General features: G+C 38.3%; 1 protein-coding gene across 1 annotated transcript; it reads left to right on the top strand.

The window, feature by feature from the left end:
* Nucleotides 1-4,306: 4,306 nt before the first annotated feature.
* LOC137747394 (Pectin lyase-like superfamily protein) lies at nucleotides 4,307-10,160 on the top strand. Its single transcript, XM_068487499.2, has 5 exons — nucleotides 4,307-5,204; nucleotides 6,666-6,786; nucleotides 7,545-7,793; nucleotides 8,538-8,691; nucleotides 9,396-10,160. Exons 1-5 carry the CDS (start codon nucleotides 4,779-4,781, stop codon nucleotides 9,919-9,921), a joined length of 1,476 nt encoding a protein of 491 aa, XP_068343600.2. The 5' UTR covers nucleotides 4,307-4,778; the 3' UTR covers nucleotides 9,922-10,160.
* Nucleotides 10,161-17,369: the final 7,209 nt, after the last annotated feature.

Raw genomic sequence — 17,369 nt, 5'->3', positions numbered from 1 at the left:
ATAACGTAAAATTTCTACATTATTACCAAAAAGACTCTAGCTAAGTTATTAAGAATAATCATCGTACTCCTAATCAAATCCAAATAATTCTGAGTATCTTGCAGTGATGTGTGGTTAACACATCCCTGGGCTTGTTGTTGTCTCCCACAACCTCTATTAGTGTAAATACTTCGCTCGTGTACACCACGGCCTAACTGACCATAATTAATAGATCCAGGAACTTGCTGGATCGGCGCCAGTTATGGCAAAGAAAACTGCTAGGGCTTCTGTTGGTTTTGGACAAAATTTGCAGTTCTATGTCCCATCTATCCACTTGTAAAACGTCCAATGCTTTCTTGCCTACATTCTCAAAGGTGTCCATTATTGTACCTACAGCCCAAAGGTACATTTCTTTTACCAAAATCACCTTGTCTCTGAGATCTGGGATTACCAATACATCTATCACTTCGCTTCTGGTCAATGGCATTAAAACCTTTGCCAAAAGAACTAGAATTAGCTTCACTTCTTTTGAAGCTCTGAATCTTTCTATATTCTTGATATGACGAATCATTAACTTTATCGTCCTCTTTTGATTCCCATTCTTTTATCATTCTTCTTTACTCTCGCTGAACATGTTCTCAGAGTCCTTAAGGCTCAACAACATCTTGTATACTCCTGATAAGGATTACAATGGATAGTGGTCACCCAAAATACCACTGCCTTATGCCACCCAGCCTAAAACAATATAACACTTCAATCAAAATAGCAGCAATATTCAAATGGGACGAGGCAAGTCTGAGAACTTTCTATAATACTCATTGATCGTCAGCTTTCCTTGTCTCACATTTGCAAACTCTTGCTTTCTACCATCGTAAGATGCCAAAGGAAATAATTCTTTTCTTTAAACAAGTCCTTAAACAATTCTCAATCGGCTGTTTCCTTCGGTGACAACGAATTATACTCCTGTTTCCACCAGGATACAAGTTCATAACTCAAACCAGGTAGTCGTCTCAACCCTTCTGTCAAAAGGAAGATTCCTTTGACTTGCATAATCTAAAACATCTTTTCCAATTGGTTAATCCATCACTTTGCTCCCTCAGGTTCATCATTTCATAAGGTGATTCAAATTCAACTCATAACCCATCTTAAAATGTCCCTTTTAAATAATATACTGAATCACCAAAATAATAGTTTCCCCTAACAGCTAAATCAGGGAGACTAAATTCCTCTAACTACGTGGTTTGCTACGAGGCGGTGTAGTTCTGACAGAATTCACTAGAACTTCTCAAGATGTCCAAGATTGAAACTTAGGCTCTGATACCAACTTGACACACCCCGTCCCGAAGGAGGGCATGCTGGCCGTCACGTGAGAGTGACGTAACCATTTGCACAGTTCGGAAGCTTTAAAATATACAACTTCTAAAATACAACACCCGAAGATGAGTCCTTATTTGGTCCATTCTGTCAGAACACCGTTGAATTTCCTCGTAGTCACCACACCTTTGCAATTCTTGAATCTGGAGGGGCGCAAAACAAAGTTGAGTGGGTCAGCAAAACGTACGTATTCAAAACCTTCTTTTCTCTTTGAATATACTAACCCCTCGCCGTAAAACAAATATAGTTTCCCAGAAAATAAACATATATACGTATGTATAAATATGCCAATCATGCTCTTATAGTATGTCATTCATGCTCCACAATATGCCATTTATGCTCGAGAATATGCCACAACAGAATCTCATAATCAAATATAAATGCTCAAGCGTAATTCACATCAATAACATATAATCTAGCAGCCGGGAGTCACCTAACGTGACCTGTACGGCTGTAGATAGAGCTCCACGCTCAACTCAACATCTGAATCTGCACACGAGTCGGAACCACCTATTGTGGTCTGTACGACAGGCTGGGTGTAATATATATATGCTCTAGTGCTACGATCACGTGAAGCTGTGCGATAAATCGCGGGTCACCTACAAGTCGGAACCACCTAATGTGGTCTGTACGACAGGCTTGCACCTAACTTGGATCCAAGGCGAGCATGCGGTGCTGGTGAACATACACGTGAAGGCTGGGCCCTGGCCTCGGGCGGGAGCACTAACACCGGGGGTGCAGATTATGAACTCTCTAAGCATCTCAAACTACTATTGCATAATAAACAGGAATGCATAACAACGTGAACACCGCTTACCTGGCACTTACCTGTGCGCCCACAGCACCAAATACACATATATAAATGTATGCCACTACTAATGCATGTGATGATAGTATTTCAATCGTATTTCATACGTATATCAAATGTATTTCAAATGTAGCTTACCTGGGCCTCCTCAGCACCATGCAACAGTATGCATAATTATGGTAATGCACATATTAAAATATGATGCATATATGACAGGATAATTAATTCGTATTTCTTTTAAAATACGTTTTCTGGGAAATACGTCAAGCATACGTATATATATATATATACTGAAAAATAACTGCCCACTCACTGATCACATCGACGTCTCATAGGTCCCTGAACCTCCCCTAGCTTGGTTACATTCTTCCTCTGTATAATTTTCACCTATACAAAAAGTAACCAAATTGACGTTATTTAACGCACATACACCAAACATTCGTCCATAACTTTCTCATACGTTGCTCAATTTGGGTGTATGAATATACCACGGTGATCTACACGACGTCACGAACGCGTGACAATTTTCAGAACTCAATTTGGAGCTCTCACGCGCCCCCACGCGCACTGTTCACGCGCTGCCCACGCGCGCATCTTCTTCCTCGCGTCGCCGGACTGGTTTCGCCGGAAATAGTGTTTTGCCGGAATTTCTGGGTAAATTTCAAAGTGTCATAACTTCTTCATTTCTTAACCATTTTCGACGTACTATATATCAAAATGAAGGTATTGACGAGACGAACATATCCATACCTGCCTTGACCCCTAACTGGCCGTGGATTCGCCGGAAAAAGCCCCGAAAGCTCCGGCCAAACTTTGAACTTGTCATTCTCCTTGTTCTTACGTCCATTTTTCATGTAATCTATACCAAAATGAAGCCCTAATCATAATCTACCACGTTGGACTAGTTTTAGGGCCTAAAAACAACGGAATCAAACTTTTCCAAAAATCACGAAAATTCGGCCGGACTTACAGTTCGTGATCCCGACGTCCAAATCCTTCAAACGAAGCACTCCGAGCTTCCTTAGGACCTCACCAAGCTTCCTACAAGCTTCAAAATCCCAAAAAACATCAATCTTTACATGTGCATGAACAGTGCACACGCACAGTGAAATTGAAATCCATGTTTTCCGAAGTGAAACTCACCTGAAATTGGTACCATCGTGTTCGTGTGGTCCTCAGGAGTACGATGGTGGTCTTAGATCCTTCGTTGGTATAGTTTTGGGGTGGTTTGTGGGTGGTCCGTGTGAGTTCGAAGGAAAGAGAGAGCTTACAGAGAGAATGAGAGATTTGTGAGGGAGGAGAGAGAGAGAGACAAGATACGGGAATGAGGGAGAGATTTGAGGGATGTGGGGTTCCTACCCAATCCCCAAATCATCAAGTTACAACATATTTTACGCTCCTTAGTCCCGTTTAAGGGCATTTTCATAATTTCACGTCCTCGGAATTAAAATTCCGGGATGGGTTGTGACAGTTATTACTTCACATTGCAGCAAAAGAGACAGTTGATTTGTGCAGGCTAGAATAATGAGTTTTTAGACTAAGAAAATCATGTTTCAACTCTAAATTAATATACAAGTTTGATTGATTATCTATTACAATGAGTTTAGAAAAATTAAATGCGACACTGTTGGGAAATTTCTCGTTGTCCTGCCATATAGTGTTCTCAGTCTCGCTTATGTTATAATACGGTGTTTTATTTATTAATATATTTCTTAGGCCTTTGAAATATCAATTTATCATCTATTATATCATAACACGTGGATTTATAATAAACGTGCTAATTTGATCTTATTGTTCAAAATTTTTCCTATATAAAACAATTTGATAAACACTATCATATGGTGATGTCGGTTCATTCATGCTATAAAATATATAATACATTTCGTAACATTACACCTAAAATATACAAATGACCAAAAAAAGTCTTACTTAACTAACACATTTTTTAAGATTACCTAAACTTTCGCCTCCGTGCTAATTGTTGACCTAAATTAACCACAACATATTTCCAGTATGTGGATTTGGCAACGGAATACTTGCGTAAGAGATTTTAAATGGACTCAGAAATATGGAATATCCTGAATATTTGAACCGTTAGATTTTTAGTAAGAAAAAACAAAATCACAATACAACGGTTAATAACTCAGAATTATTTTGTATTTCGGAGCACAATAAAATTTTTGCGTTAGTAAATAAATAATCAGAATTTCTGGCACACGTGGCCTCACCTGATAGAAGCAGCATGAAACTTTCCATGAGATCAACTGTTCAATTGTCACTTGCGTCACTGCCAAAGTTCCAAACTTTGTTTTCTGGTTTGCCGAGAGCAACAACCTTCCCTTGAATTGCACTCAAACTTGCCCATTTCACAAACCACATCCATCACTCTCAATCTCCAACAAGACTTAGCATCTCCACCCAATTGGGTCCAATTCATTCCCTTCAACTAAACACAACCAAATCCCAGAAATCCCATGTCCTCAAAAATCAAGCTCACCCATTTCCCCAACCTCCAATCCCCACCTCCCCTCGATCTTCTGAGCCGAATCGGCGGAACCCAGTAGCCCATTTCTCAGAAAGATCACAGCTTTTGGGTGGTTGCAGAGTCGTGTTGACCATGTTGGAGGCCTTGCCGCTAGGACGGTTCCACCACCAGAGGCTTGACCTGAAGCGGTGGTTTCCCACCTTCTTGTCCTCCCACAAAACCCTCTTCACCGTGCTCTGGATCGCCGCTTTCGCCTCGGTTTTCGTGTGGCAGAGGAACATTGTAGATGGATTTTCGATATTCAGGCGAGCTCCGGCGAGGGCGATGCCGAAGCTGAGGCCGGTGGCTTTCAATTTGACGGAATTTGGGGCTGTGGGCGATGGGGTTACTTTGAACACTGAGGCGTTTGAGAAGGCGGTGCTGGCTATTTCTAAGCTGGGGAAGAAAGGCGGTGGGCAGCTCAATGTGCCTCCGGGACGGTGGCTAACGGCGCCGTTTAACCTCACTAGTCACATGACTCTGTTTCTTGCTGAAGATGCTGAGATACTTGGAATTCAGGTAAATCTTTTGTTTTTTGGTCAATCTGGTATCTGTATTTCTTTCTGCTTTCGTTTCGAAATGTGAAAACTTGCCTTGAATTTGCATCCATTTCGTATCGAAATGTGAAAACTTTCCACTGTAATTTATTTGTTTTCTGTGAATCAGGTGATTTTTTGGTATCCTTGATTTGCTTTCATATTTGTATTTGTATTTTAGTTCTCTTTATTTATTTGGTATTGCGTAGTTTGGAATTAATGGTGATTATATCATGATTGTGGTTACTTTGTTCTGTAAGGTGTAAAGGTATGGCTTTCGAGATACTTTCATTAGAGTAAGATCTAATTTACTAAGTTTCAAAAGGGAAATCTCAGTCACAAGGACATGTAATGTTCATTACCCGTAAATTTCATTTGGTTTTTGTTACAAATGGAACAGGAGTTGCTTACTTGCAATTTGATAATAATAAAAGAAGGACGTCTGTTTATTGAGAGATGCCTAGGACTGGTTTGATGTTTGTCAACGAAAGTAGGCTTCGAACTTCAGTAGGCGGTGCTAGCAAGCTTCGAACTTAATTTGACCTACCACCATTTGTTTTACTTCGAATTAAAACATGGAGAGATCCTGCTATAGATTTGTAAATATTATGCTAGCAAAGTCTTTTGAGCATTATGATTTTCTTGTCCTGTAGCAGCATAATAATGCTCATATATGATGCTAACTGTTACATCCCAGACTAAATCGTCAGTTAATTATATTATGAGTGAGTTCGGGAATAACGTGAACCCAATAGGTAAATACCTCAGAAACTTTCCTTTTGCTCATTTAATTGGCATTGACTTGCATATAGTATTCATGCATGTTAGATGTATTCTGGAATATCTTGAGATGTATTCTGGAATATCTTGTTCTTTTAGATAGTTGTCATGAAAAACCTGTATTCTTGTTCTGAAGAATGAGCCCTGTATATGGCTTTTCCAGATTTGTAGAAAGTGTTAACTTATCACAGGGGATTGAAACTAGAAAGCAATTGATGCACATACTTATTTATGATATGCCTGACTGCTTAACCCACTACCTCGAGCTATTACGGTATTACCTTAGATGAAAATTTTACTTGAAAAGACTTAAGCAGTGCAGGGCCCGACCATTTAAATACTGTACTTTTGAGCAGTTTCAATATAACCCACATATCCCATGTAAAGTTTATTCTAAACCTTTCATGAGGTGGAACAAATCAGTGAAAAAATCTATCATTTTTGCTCACAAAATACACATACTGCCACGGTTTTACTAATTTGATCCTTCTATAGTGATTCTCTCTCTTCCCCCCCCCCCCCTCTCCTTTTCCCTCTCTTCCACGCACACATCACTACAATGATTTCTGATGCTGCATACTCTTATGATTATCTCTCTCTCTAGCATGCACGCACACATCACTTTAGCTATTTCTGATGCCGTATACTTTTATGTGCATGACAGGATGAGAAGTATTGGACCTTGATGCCACCGTTGCCTTCATACGGGTATGGGAGAGAGCATCATGGGCCTCGGTATGGAAGTCTGATTCATGGTCAAAATCTTAAAGATATTGTTATAACAGGTTAGATATTTCATCCCTTTCATATTTAAGTTATATTTTTATTTCATAACAATTGTGTTTAACTGGAAGGTCACGGTTCATAACATAACAACGTGACATTATAAAGGCGAATAAGGTTTCCTGTGGTTGTTGTAGCCTTTGGCCATGAATATTATTTGTTGACATTATACTGGTGTTAAAAATCCAATAAAGGTTAGACGAATTAGCCAGCTTAGCATTATTTTGATAGTGGATGATGTATCCCGTTTAAATTTTGACCTTAGGTCTTAAGTTGAATCGGGCTGATCTTGACATTATATATGGTATAGACAATGAAAGAGAAGAAAAATGATTGTCTATAAAGCAAATGGATTGATAAAAGCATCTTGGTCTATCATGATAAAATACCAGAGGCAGGTATTTTGACTTAAAGAAAATTTTCTGTCAGAGAAGGTCCCTTAACTTGCCTTTGTTTCATTTCTCTTCATTCACTTGGCTATTATGTATCCTAGGGAAGTTCATGATCCTAACATGTCCAATATATGAGGCCTAGAAAATCTTTCTTTCTAGCTATCATTTTTGCCATGGATGCTTCACCAAATCATCTTGCTACACTAGTAAGATGTTGTGGTTGGTTTTAAAATTTGCTTATTCTTTATGTCAATCAAGAGCTCCTGTGGACATTTTTATCGTAGAATCCAAGCTGTAAATTTGTCTTCTTTCTTAATGTTCAATTTCTGGTTTGTTCTAATTATATTTATGTATTCACTGACCAACAGGGCATAATGGTACTATAAATGGACAGGGTCAAACATGGTGGAAGAAGTACCGCCAGAAGCTTCTCAACAACACTCGGGGTCCACTTGTTCAGATTATGTGGTCTAGCGACATTTTGATCAGTAATATAACATTGCGTGATTCTCCTTTTTGGACACTTCATCCATATGACTGCAAGAACATTACTGTTAGAAATGTTACAATTTTGGCTCCCGTACTTGAAGCTCCAAATACTGATGGAATAGATCCTGGTAAGTGGATCCTGCTAGAGGGGGCTTCTTCCCCCCACTTTATGTTTGATAGCGCTATTTATTTTGAATGGATTGCCGTTCTCTTTATTCAGGCATGCTTTGGATGAGCTTATAAATATGTAAATGCACCACTTAATACAAAAGAAGATATTGAGCGAAGCAAAAGGCATAAATTGAAAAGTGTATTGTGCAGTTAATGTTTAAGAAAGGCGTTCAGTAATGTGAATTCATACGTTTTGTGTTTTTGCGGATCAGTTATCCAGTTGTGTTAATGAACAGGGATTAGTCAATTGTGTTTTTTTAGGGATGATGACTGAAAAAGGATTGCCTTGCTATTTGATTTTGCTTAGCCTGGATGTTGCATGGATTGCTTGAGTAAGGAAATCAGGTCACTTGGAGAAAAAAAAAATCTATGATTTTCTTGTATGCCTTCATTCTGGTAACACCTCACACCATCCCACCAAAAAAGGCCCAAGTGCGTGCATGTTGCACACCTGAGAAAGAGAGAAGACAAAATCACTTAATTTCTTGTATGCCTTCAATCTCGAACAGTACTGCATGCTCCTGCACCCCAGTTCACACCCAAGTAAAAGAAGTTAATACGATTAAGAATGTCAGCTACAGATAATTTGAGCTATAGTTTGTTGGTTTGCTCTTGTAATTTTAGTGGTATGCTTCATTCTTGTTTGCTATCAAATCAATATGGAATAACTTTGATTTTTTTTTTTTTTTTGGTATAAGCAGATTCATGTGAGGATATGGTGATTGAGGACTGCTACATTAGTGTAGGGGATGATGGGATTGCAATAAAGAGTGGCTGGGATCAGTATGGTATTTCTTATGGACGGCCATCGAAGAATATACTCATTAGAAATCTTGTTGTCCGCTCTATGGTCAGGTAATCTTATGCTTATAGCAGCCTATCATTACATTCTTGTTGCCATCTTTAAGTCAAAAAGCGTACTTCATGACTGTATATCCTGGCATCATGTTATTCTTTCATCATTACTATTGGGGAGTGTCATTCACTTTCCGTTGCAGGGTATGCACTTACCCTTATACCCTAGAATGGGGGAGGGCAACAGGTAATGAGAATAGCACTCCTCTTAAGATTCCCCAATACTTGTGTCCGGGCGTTCTTGCACTCTAGCTCCAATTATTCTTTTTATTTGGAATATGGTCTTTGTTTTAGAGCAGAAGATAATTCACAGTTGATCTCAGTATGTCTTGCCATGTCAACCCAAAAATTACAAAACAACAAAAACAAAAGAAAATAATAAAAAAGAATAGGCGAAGATACTAAAGGAGAATTGCGAGTCCTTAAAGCTTCTGAATGGGAAGTGGGGAATGATCAGTTCATCAATGTTGAGTAGAAAACTGTTTGGATTTACCTGTACGGATTTTGAGACCCCATTCTGGATGCCATCCGGCAGTAAATATACTAGTAAGGTTAACCTTTCATATGCGTGTGTTGAGTGTAGGCTTCACTCATCTGTTAGTTCACTGATGCCCTGGAAGTTACTACTCCTTTACTTGTCAGTATGTATAGATATTGTGGCTATCAGAAGTAGCTCAAACTTACCCTTGGCTGTAATGCAACAGTGCTGGCGTATCAATTGGCAGTGAGATGTCTGGTGGGGTTTCGAATGTCACTGTGGAGAACCTGCTTGTGTGGAGCTCAAGGCGTGCTGTTCGGATCAAGACTGCCCCTGGAAGAGGCGGATATGTGCGACAAATAACCTATAGGAATCTGACATTTGACAATGTTCGAGTTGGAATTGTTATCAAGACAGACTACAACGAGCACCCCGATGAGGGGTATGATCGAAAGGCTCTTCCAGTGCTTGAGGACATAAGCTTCACAAGCGTCCATGGACAGGGAGTCCGTGTGCCTGTCCGTATCCATGGGAGTGAAGAGATTCCAGTGAGAAATGTGACTTTCCGGGACATGTCCGTTGGGCTAACATACAAAAAGAAGCACATTTTCCAATGTGCCTTTGTTCAAGGTCGTGTGATAGGGACCATCTTCCCTGCCCCATGCGAGAATCTTGACAGGTACGACGAGCAAGGAAAGCTGGTGAATCACTCTGCATCCCAGAACATGACAGACATAGATTATGATTTTTGAGGTGAGAGGTTTTCCGTTTCAATGGCTCAGATTTTTGGAGGTCAACAATTTGCAACGTCTGTTTATGAAGCAACTTGGAAGGATGAAGATCGACGGAGCATTTGATTTTAATTTTAATTTTCTTGTTTGTGTTTCTCCTGTTCCCACCACGTCGTTTTTTTATTAAACGTAGTTGTATATACCGAAAAATTTTCAGTTCATGGAAAGAAAAGGGGGCATAGTTTGATGTTGTACACTAATCACCTTTGCTTGCAATTGCATAATGCATGTGTTTTATGTGTATAGACGTCCAAGAGATCGCTTAACCATATCAAATTCCTTTCACGTAGTCGAGTTTGGTACTCCGTCCCGTTTCACAGAAAGAAAAATAAACTCAAGTGGAACCGGCGTGAAGTGGGACTTGAACATAATCTTAGAGGGTAAGTTGGATCAAAGTGTCTTCTAGATAGCAACGTTAGACATGAAAATATGATCTAAAGAGCGAGTTGGGTCAAAATGACTTACAGTGGGCAATGTAGGAACGAAAGCATGATATTAAGGGAGAGTTTGGTCAAAAATACTTAAAATGAGCAATGTGGAAAATAAAAACATGATTAATGAGTAATGCACTGATTAAAATTTAAACAAAAACGTGAAAAGTTGTGGTCTAGTGGAAAGCAAGCGGTAGTTGAACCCTCAAGGTGAGTTCGAACCTCCACAGATGCATTCCTTGGTCCTTTTAAACGATTTCCGAACCAAATTTGATTTGAAATTCTTTCAGTTGTGTTGATAGAAACCTTGACTGTTTATTAATTAATTATTAGTTTTCTTAAAGCAAATTGACAGTGTGAGTACCAAGTATCATATTCGTCATGGAACATCCATTTATTTGATACATTTAGATAATTAAACGACGTTTGATTAGAGTAATTTTTTTGTAGGAATGATCTTCAAATGAAGATTAAAAAATTGAATGACTCTGATTATAGAGTTTATACGATGAAGATGTGTTAATTGCAAGGCTAGAATATATGCATTCCTCCATAGGGAACACAAAGAAATGAGTAGTTGAGAAAAGGGAGTGATTGGGTTGTTATCAAAATTCTTGCATTATTGATCCACCCACGTTCTAAACCATACTATATAAACTTTATATTATAAAGTGAAGAAAGCTGAAGTTTACACACTTAAGGGGAAGTGTTGGATAACACAAATTGGGTGACGTGAAGCATGTGTGGTCATCCTCTAATACTATGAAAAAAATTAAGGTTCTATCATAAAACCAATTGATAATACGGAGAACAACCCAAACCTCCTACTAACACATACAAAATCTCTTATTTTATCATGTGAAATTCACGCTCAACACAAAAATTATCATCTGCTATAGTCTATATAACATTATAACATGTGCATCCTAATTATAGCAGGATAGACTGCAAGAGATGTTTTATTTTTTTATATAGTACGAGAAAAATAATTGGACCGACCACGTTCAGAATTAGAAATAATCGATCAACTATCATCCTCTCAAGATATAAAATTATAAATATAGCATTAATAATTGCAATTTGCATGCACCATGACAAAAGCTCAAAAAGCCATCACCAATGCCTCCAACAAACTTATTTTTCAAGTGGATCATACACCAACGCAAGTGGATTGAATTTATCGACTACATGTATATTATTCTTAACATTCATTATATATTTGGTGCCACATTATGACATGCATGTAGGAAAACATAGCTCTCTTAAGTCTGGTTTACGTGAAAGCATTTATCATTCTTGCTGGTTCTGTGGTTTATCCAGTATTGATACCGTGTGGGGAATCGTCCAAGGATCACATTCCAGTAGCGAATCGAGGAAATATTATTTAGGAAGTCAATAAAAATAGCGTGCAGTGAGTAAATTTGTTTGGATGGAATAGTATCTAAATTGGCATTTTATGGAGCTTTGGTAGGCTTGAGTTCAGTGGCGGAGCCATGATTTCAGATTAAGAGGGGCCTCTCAAAAATGTTAAAAAAAAAAATGCTGTAACATCGCCAACAACACTAGCCATAAATGTGACATCCCATATCACCTAGGGGAGTGATCCTTACATGTATATTCTCATCCCTACTTAGCACGAGGCATTTTGGGAGCTCACTGGCTTCGGGTTCCATGGGAACTCCGAAGTTAAGCAAGTAGTGCGCGAGAGCATTCCCAGGATGGGTGACCCATCGGGAAGTTCTCGTGTGAGTTCTCAGAAACAAAACCGTGAGGGCGTGGTCGGGGTCCAAAGCGGACAATATCGTGCTACGGTGGTGGAGCGGGCTCGGGAAGTGGTCTCCCCGGGCCGGGATGTGCCAATTTGGTATCAGAGCCTAACCCTAGCCGTGGTGTGCCGATGAGGAAATCGAGCCCCTAATGGGGGTGGATTGTGACATCCCACATCGCCCAGGGGAGTGATCCTTATATGTATATTCTCATCCCTACCTAGCACGAGGCCTTTTGGGAGCTCACTGGCTTCGGGTTCTATGGGAACTCCAAAGTTAAGCGAGTAATGCGCGAGAGCATTCCTAGAATGGGTGACCCATCGGGAAGTTCTCGTGTGAGTTCTAAGAAACAAAACCGTGAGGGCGTGGTCGGGGCCCAAAGCGGACAATATTGTGCTACGGTGGTGGAGCGGGCCCGAGAAGTGGTCCCTCCCGGGCCGGGATGTGACAATAAAACAATGTTGCAGCACGCTCGCAAAATCCCTCTCTCATGCTCACGAATCCATCTCTTAGCCATCGTCTCATGCATTGTCTGGTCATCGTCTCATCCATTGTTTGGTGATTGTCTCGGCCACTACTTTTGCTGCTCTAGATTTGTGGTCCGATTATGATGTTTGTTTGCTCGATGACAATGGTGTTGATTTTTCAATTTCTTTCCATTCATCAGTACGTTCTGACCAGTTGGGAGCTGTGTTAATTAGCGGAGAAAACAATCTAATAGAAAAAGCTAACGAGAACAAAAAAATCGCACATGGATGAAAGCATAATTAAAGTTTGTCAACAACCACCATTACCATGTGAAAAAGATTAAACTCTAGGAAAACCAACTTTCTCACCTACCCTCTCTCTCCCTTTGGTTGGGGCTCTAGTCCCTTAAAAAATCTTAGAAAATTAGAAGGGTAACTCTAGTTTTTTCTCTGTGAAAAAAAAAATGTCAAGTTAGGCCAGGGACCATTCTGGTCCTTCCATGGCTTTGCCCCTGCCTAAGTTCATTAGACAAGTCCTATTGCACGTCTATCGTTAGATGTCAACAACTTTTGAGCACGTTGACTAATGTCAATAGTTTTTGAGTGAGTATACCGACAGATACCAACACATGCCTAGTGAGCCTATCAATAGAGCCAATGGCATACAAAAGTATGAAGCTAGCAGCTACCCTGCCTAGTGGCATAAAGGCAATTCATCAAGCAGTTAAGAGGGCATCTTAGATTTTCCAAAGGCAGCACCCCTCCCTTCCATGGAGGATTTCTAAGCTTGGAGGGTCATGTGACCCACCTTGCCCCAAGGTGAATCCGTCCCTGTACACTCTCCTATATATTGTTAAGACTAAAAATCATGCTACCATCAGTCGTCTACACCCGCTTAAATATTTTCTTATTGCTCATGAATGTAAGAGGCTCGCATCTTATCACTGCTTAGAAACTATTTGTTTATATATATATATATAAGCATCGTTGCCACAAACCTTCCATTCAACTGCATGTGAGATTCCATCGAATTCATGCTAGTAGCTACTAGCTAGTACATGATAATCACCTGCACCGCCCCTAAGTTATGGTTCCTATTTTATGGACCACTGTTAGTCTATTTCTATATAATTGGCCGTCAGACATGGACATCTAACGTCTCATCCCTTCTGTTTGGGGTCACAAACCATAACGTTGGCTAATGGTGGTCCTCAACCTATGTTCCTTAACCTCTTTTTTTCTCCCTCTAAAAGATATTTAGGTAGACGATGAATATGAGAATGATTTCTCCTTCGAATTGTCACTTGTGCACATGGATGAGTTATCAAATTATTAAGACATCACACATTCATACATTTGTAAGGTTTATTACAGAATGAAACGCATTAACGCTTAACAGTTGTTCACGTATCATGCAATGGTGGATCTAGAATTTGAACTTTGGGGGACCTAGTGTTAAATACAAGTTTTTTTAGATAGGAATAGAGTGTGAAGCGCGCAAAATAAATTAGTTTATTCACTTGGTGGACTTGTTGTGCAATTGTCAACAAATATCCGCAAATGTTGAAGCAATCTGATGAGTAATATAGAGAGAAATTGTCAAGTGTTGTTGATACACCATGCTGAGTGTTGTCGACATACAATATCGAGATATGCCTAGCATGCATATAATGCATTCAAGCATTTAATAGGCATAAAAAAGACTCATACCAAACATTCGGAAGGTCCTCAAAAGACATTCACATGTATATTTTCTAAACTCAGGTGGTCCTGAGACCACCTTGATCCCTACTTCCATCCGGCCCTGATGTCATGTCTACAATCACATTGAGGTTGTAGTTTTCGTTACATTATTTGTAATTTAAATACTACTAAACATTAAAGCTAAAACAATTTAGAATTTCTATCATGTGTCACTAGTTATCAAATTTGGTCTACGTCATCTTTTACCTGAATTGAACACCACAAAAATTAATTCTCTTCGTATAAAGGCTTGGTTGAGAAGTACGTACGTATGAAAAAAATCTTGAGCATGCATTCTCCATGCATGCGTTTGCTCACAAGAAAATAAAATTAAAAATAGGCTTAGGTAGGACATGTTCAAGCACTCCACAAAAATAGGCTTAGAGATTATATTTTTAGATCAAATGATGTGATTATTGATGGATTTTTTTTTTCCTTCAAATCAAAGGATATGATTATTGATGGTTTAATTTTTTTCAATTATTTAAAAATAAAAATTTAATCATCAACTACCACATGATATGATCTACAAAATATAATTTAACTAGATGGTCTTTATAGTATCATCCATAACATATTTGTTATTCATTTTTTAGCACAAGTGCATGCATGAATATTACGTATTAGACCATCATCAATGGAGATGCCAAATTAAAATGTTAAATTTGATTTTTATATTTGATGTGGTAAAATAACATGTTGTAAAGTCTCTTAATACCAATTGAGATGTCAAATATAAATTTTTTGGGTTATTTATAAAATCAACCAAGTTAGAATTTAATAATTAATTAATTAATAAGCGAAGAAAAATATAGAAATATGTGGGTCCAACATTAAAATAAAACAAAATAAATTTTGACGTTGCTTTCAAAATTGGCAGCAAAGTGGAGAATGTCAATTCATGCAAGATTTTGACATTCTTGTAGAACAAGAACACCATTTTTTTTTATCAAAATAGTTCAGTAAGATTTTAACATCTTATTTGGAAATGCTCTTAGATGCTACTTAAAAAAGGATCAATAGTCATAGATGCATCTAAATGCACGTTTATATGTGGGTAAGCTAGAGATACCATATATTAGAACCATATTTGTAGACCACATAATATTGCGGGTGATTAATTTTTTTTTTTTTTTGAATAAATGATATTATCTAAACTAAATGGGTAGAGGAGTTGGTTAAGCCTCAAATTGGGCTAGCCATAATAATGTGGTTCAAATTCGTCTTTGGTGAGAACGAACCTAAGATTTCTCACTTACAAAAGAACCTAAGTGAAAAAGAACCTAAGTTGTTTAAACTAAGTGAAGAGAAACCTAAGATGTTTAAACTTCTTTAAATCATTAAACAAAATAAAATTAACCGTCAACCGACACATTACGTGCTCTACAAAATAAACTAAAAACAGAATTTGTTTAGTATTTTCTTTTTACGAATGGCTGAATGAGTGTCCCAAAATAGATAAAAATGTCGGCAACCCAGTGACCGCATGGGAAGAGTCCAAATTAAATCAAAAGTCGGCAACACAAACACAAACGCAAACACAAATACAAATTCAATGTCGACCAAATTAAAACAGAAATGCAAACTCGAATTTCAAAGATTCTCATTCACTCCAGGAACATGAAAAAATAAAATATCCACAGTGGGGGCGGGCCAGAAACGACACCGTCGCACGAGTAAAATGTTCTCCTTTATCCGTACAATTAACTTGCGCCACGTGTGACGCATGTGCGCCCTGCCCCATCACTCTCTCGTCTTTCTCCCGCGTTTCTCACACGGGTTTGTCAACGTCCGTTTCACTTTTGTGGTTTGTTTTGTCAGCTACATAATTTGAAACACGAAAATAAATATTACATAAATAAATATATTATATAATGAAAATTATGACTTTTGATTTTTTTATGTTTTGGTGTGGAGGAAATTGGTGGTTGATTGGTCCTCCATCGTTGTATCGAAAAATCTAGATTTCATACTTGATATTACTATTTTGACCCAAATGACATCATGTATATTAGTGTTGATATCAATCATGAAGTACACGTATACTATACTACAGGATTGGTATACTACGTATGAGTTGTACTTGATAAAGAGCACATATACGAAATGGACAAATCAGATTATGAACGAATCGAAGTGAGCATGAAACTAAAAAAGAATTTACATTGAAATGTTTACTAACTGTTACGAATCAAAACGAAAATAAGGTTGAAACTCAATATAGTGTGATTAACTTTGTACGCTCATGCAGGTCTACCACCTTGCAATCCTTACTGATATTGTCCATGCTTAACTATCTAGCAATATCGGATTTATCATAAAAGGTCTTGATGGTATTAGAGATAAAATATGTCACATCCCGGCTTGGACCCCCACCATATCCCGAGCTCAACTCTACCGTAGCACGATATTGTCCGTTTTGGGTCCCGACCACGCTCTCACGGTTTTGTTTCTGGGAACTCACACGAGAACTTCTCGGTGGGCCACCCATCATGGGATTGCTCTCGTGCGCTACTCACTTAACTTCGGAATTCTTACGGAACTCGAAGCCAATGAGCTCCCAAAAGGCCTCGTGCTAGATAAAGATGAGAATATATATGTAAGGCTTACATGATCCACTTCCCTAGACGATGTGAGATATAACAAAATATCTTATATATAAGTTGGATTGTGTTATATCATATGTCCGATGTGAATCTCTTTCTACTCTCCTAACATAGTATTTTTATGAATCAACATAAAAATTTGTTGATTGCTAAAGTACCTTAGTATAAAACTAGTTTTACTCTTTTTTCTTGGTAAAACTAATTTTACTTTACATTATTAATAAAATATGAGGGTAATATTTTATAAAAAAGTTGATTCCCATTCTTCCTTCTCCAATCCCACATCCTTCCTTGTGAATGCCATTATTCAAACTAGAGAATCTCATTCCCATTTTTATGCGCGACACATGCATATTTTGATTCTCCTAAAGTTAGTAAACAAGGAAATAACATGGA

The sequence above is a fragment of the Pyrus communis genome, chromosome 2 (assembly GCF_041283825.1).
Source record: "Pyrus communis isolate YQ-2024b chromosome 2, ASM4128382v1, whole genome shotgun sequence".
Classification (NCBI taxonomy): domain Eukaryota; kingdom Viridiplantae; phylum Streptophyta; class Magnoliopsida; order Rosales; family Rosaceae; genus Pyrus; species Pyrus communis.
Note: the sequence above shows the minus strand (reverse complement) of the source record. Positions and strands in the feature narration are given on the sequence as shown.

Coding starts and splice junctions, on each gene's coding strand:
- LOC137747394 (XM_068487499.2), top strand. CDS start 4,779: ATGTTGGAGGCCTTGCCGCTAGGACGGTTCCACCACCAGAGGCTTGAC. Junction 6,787..7,544: donor TAAAGATATTGTTATAACAG/GTTAGATATTTC, acceptor ACTGACCAACAG/GGCATAATGGTACTATAAAT. Junction 8,692..9,395: donor GTTGTCCGCTCTATGGTCAG/GTAATCTTATGC, acceptor GTAATGCAACAG/TGCTGGCGTATCAATTGGCA.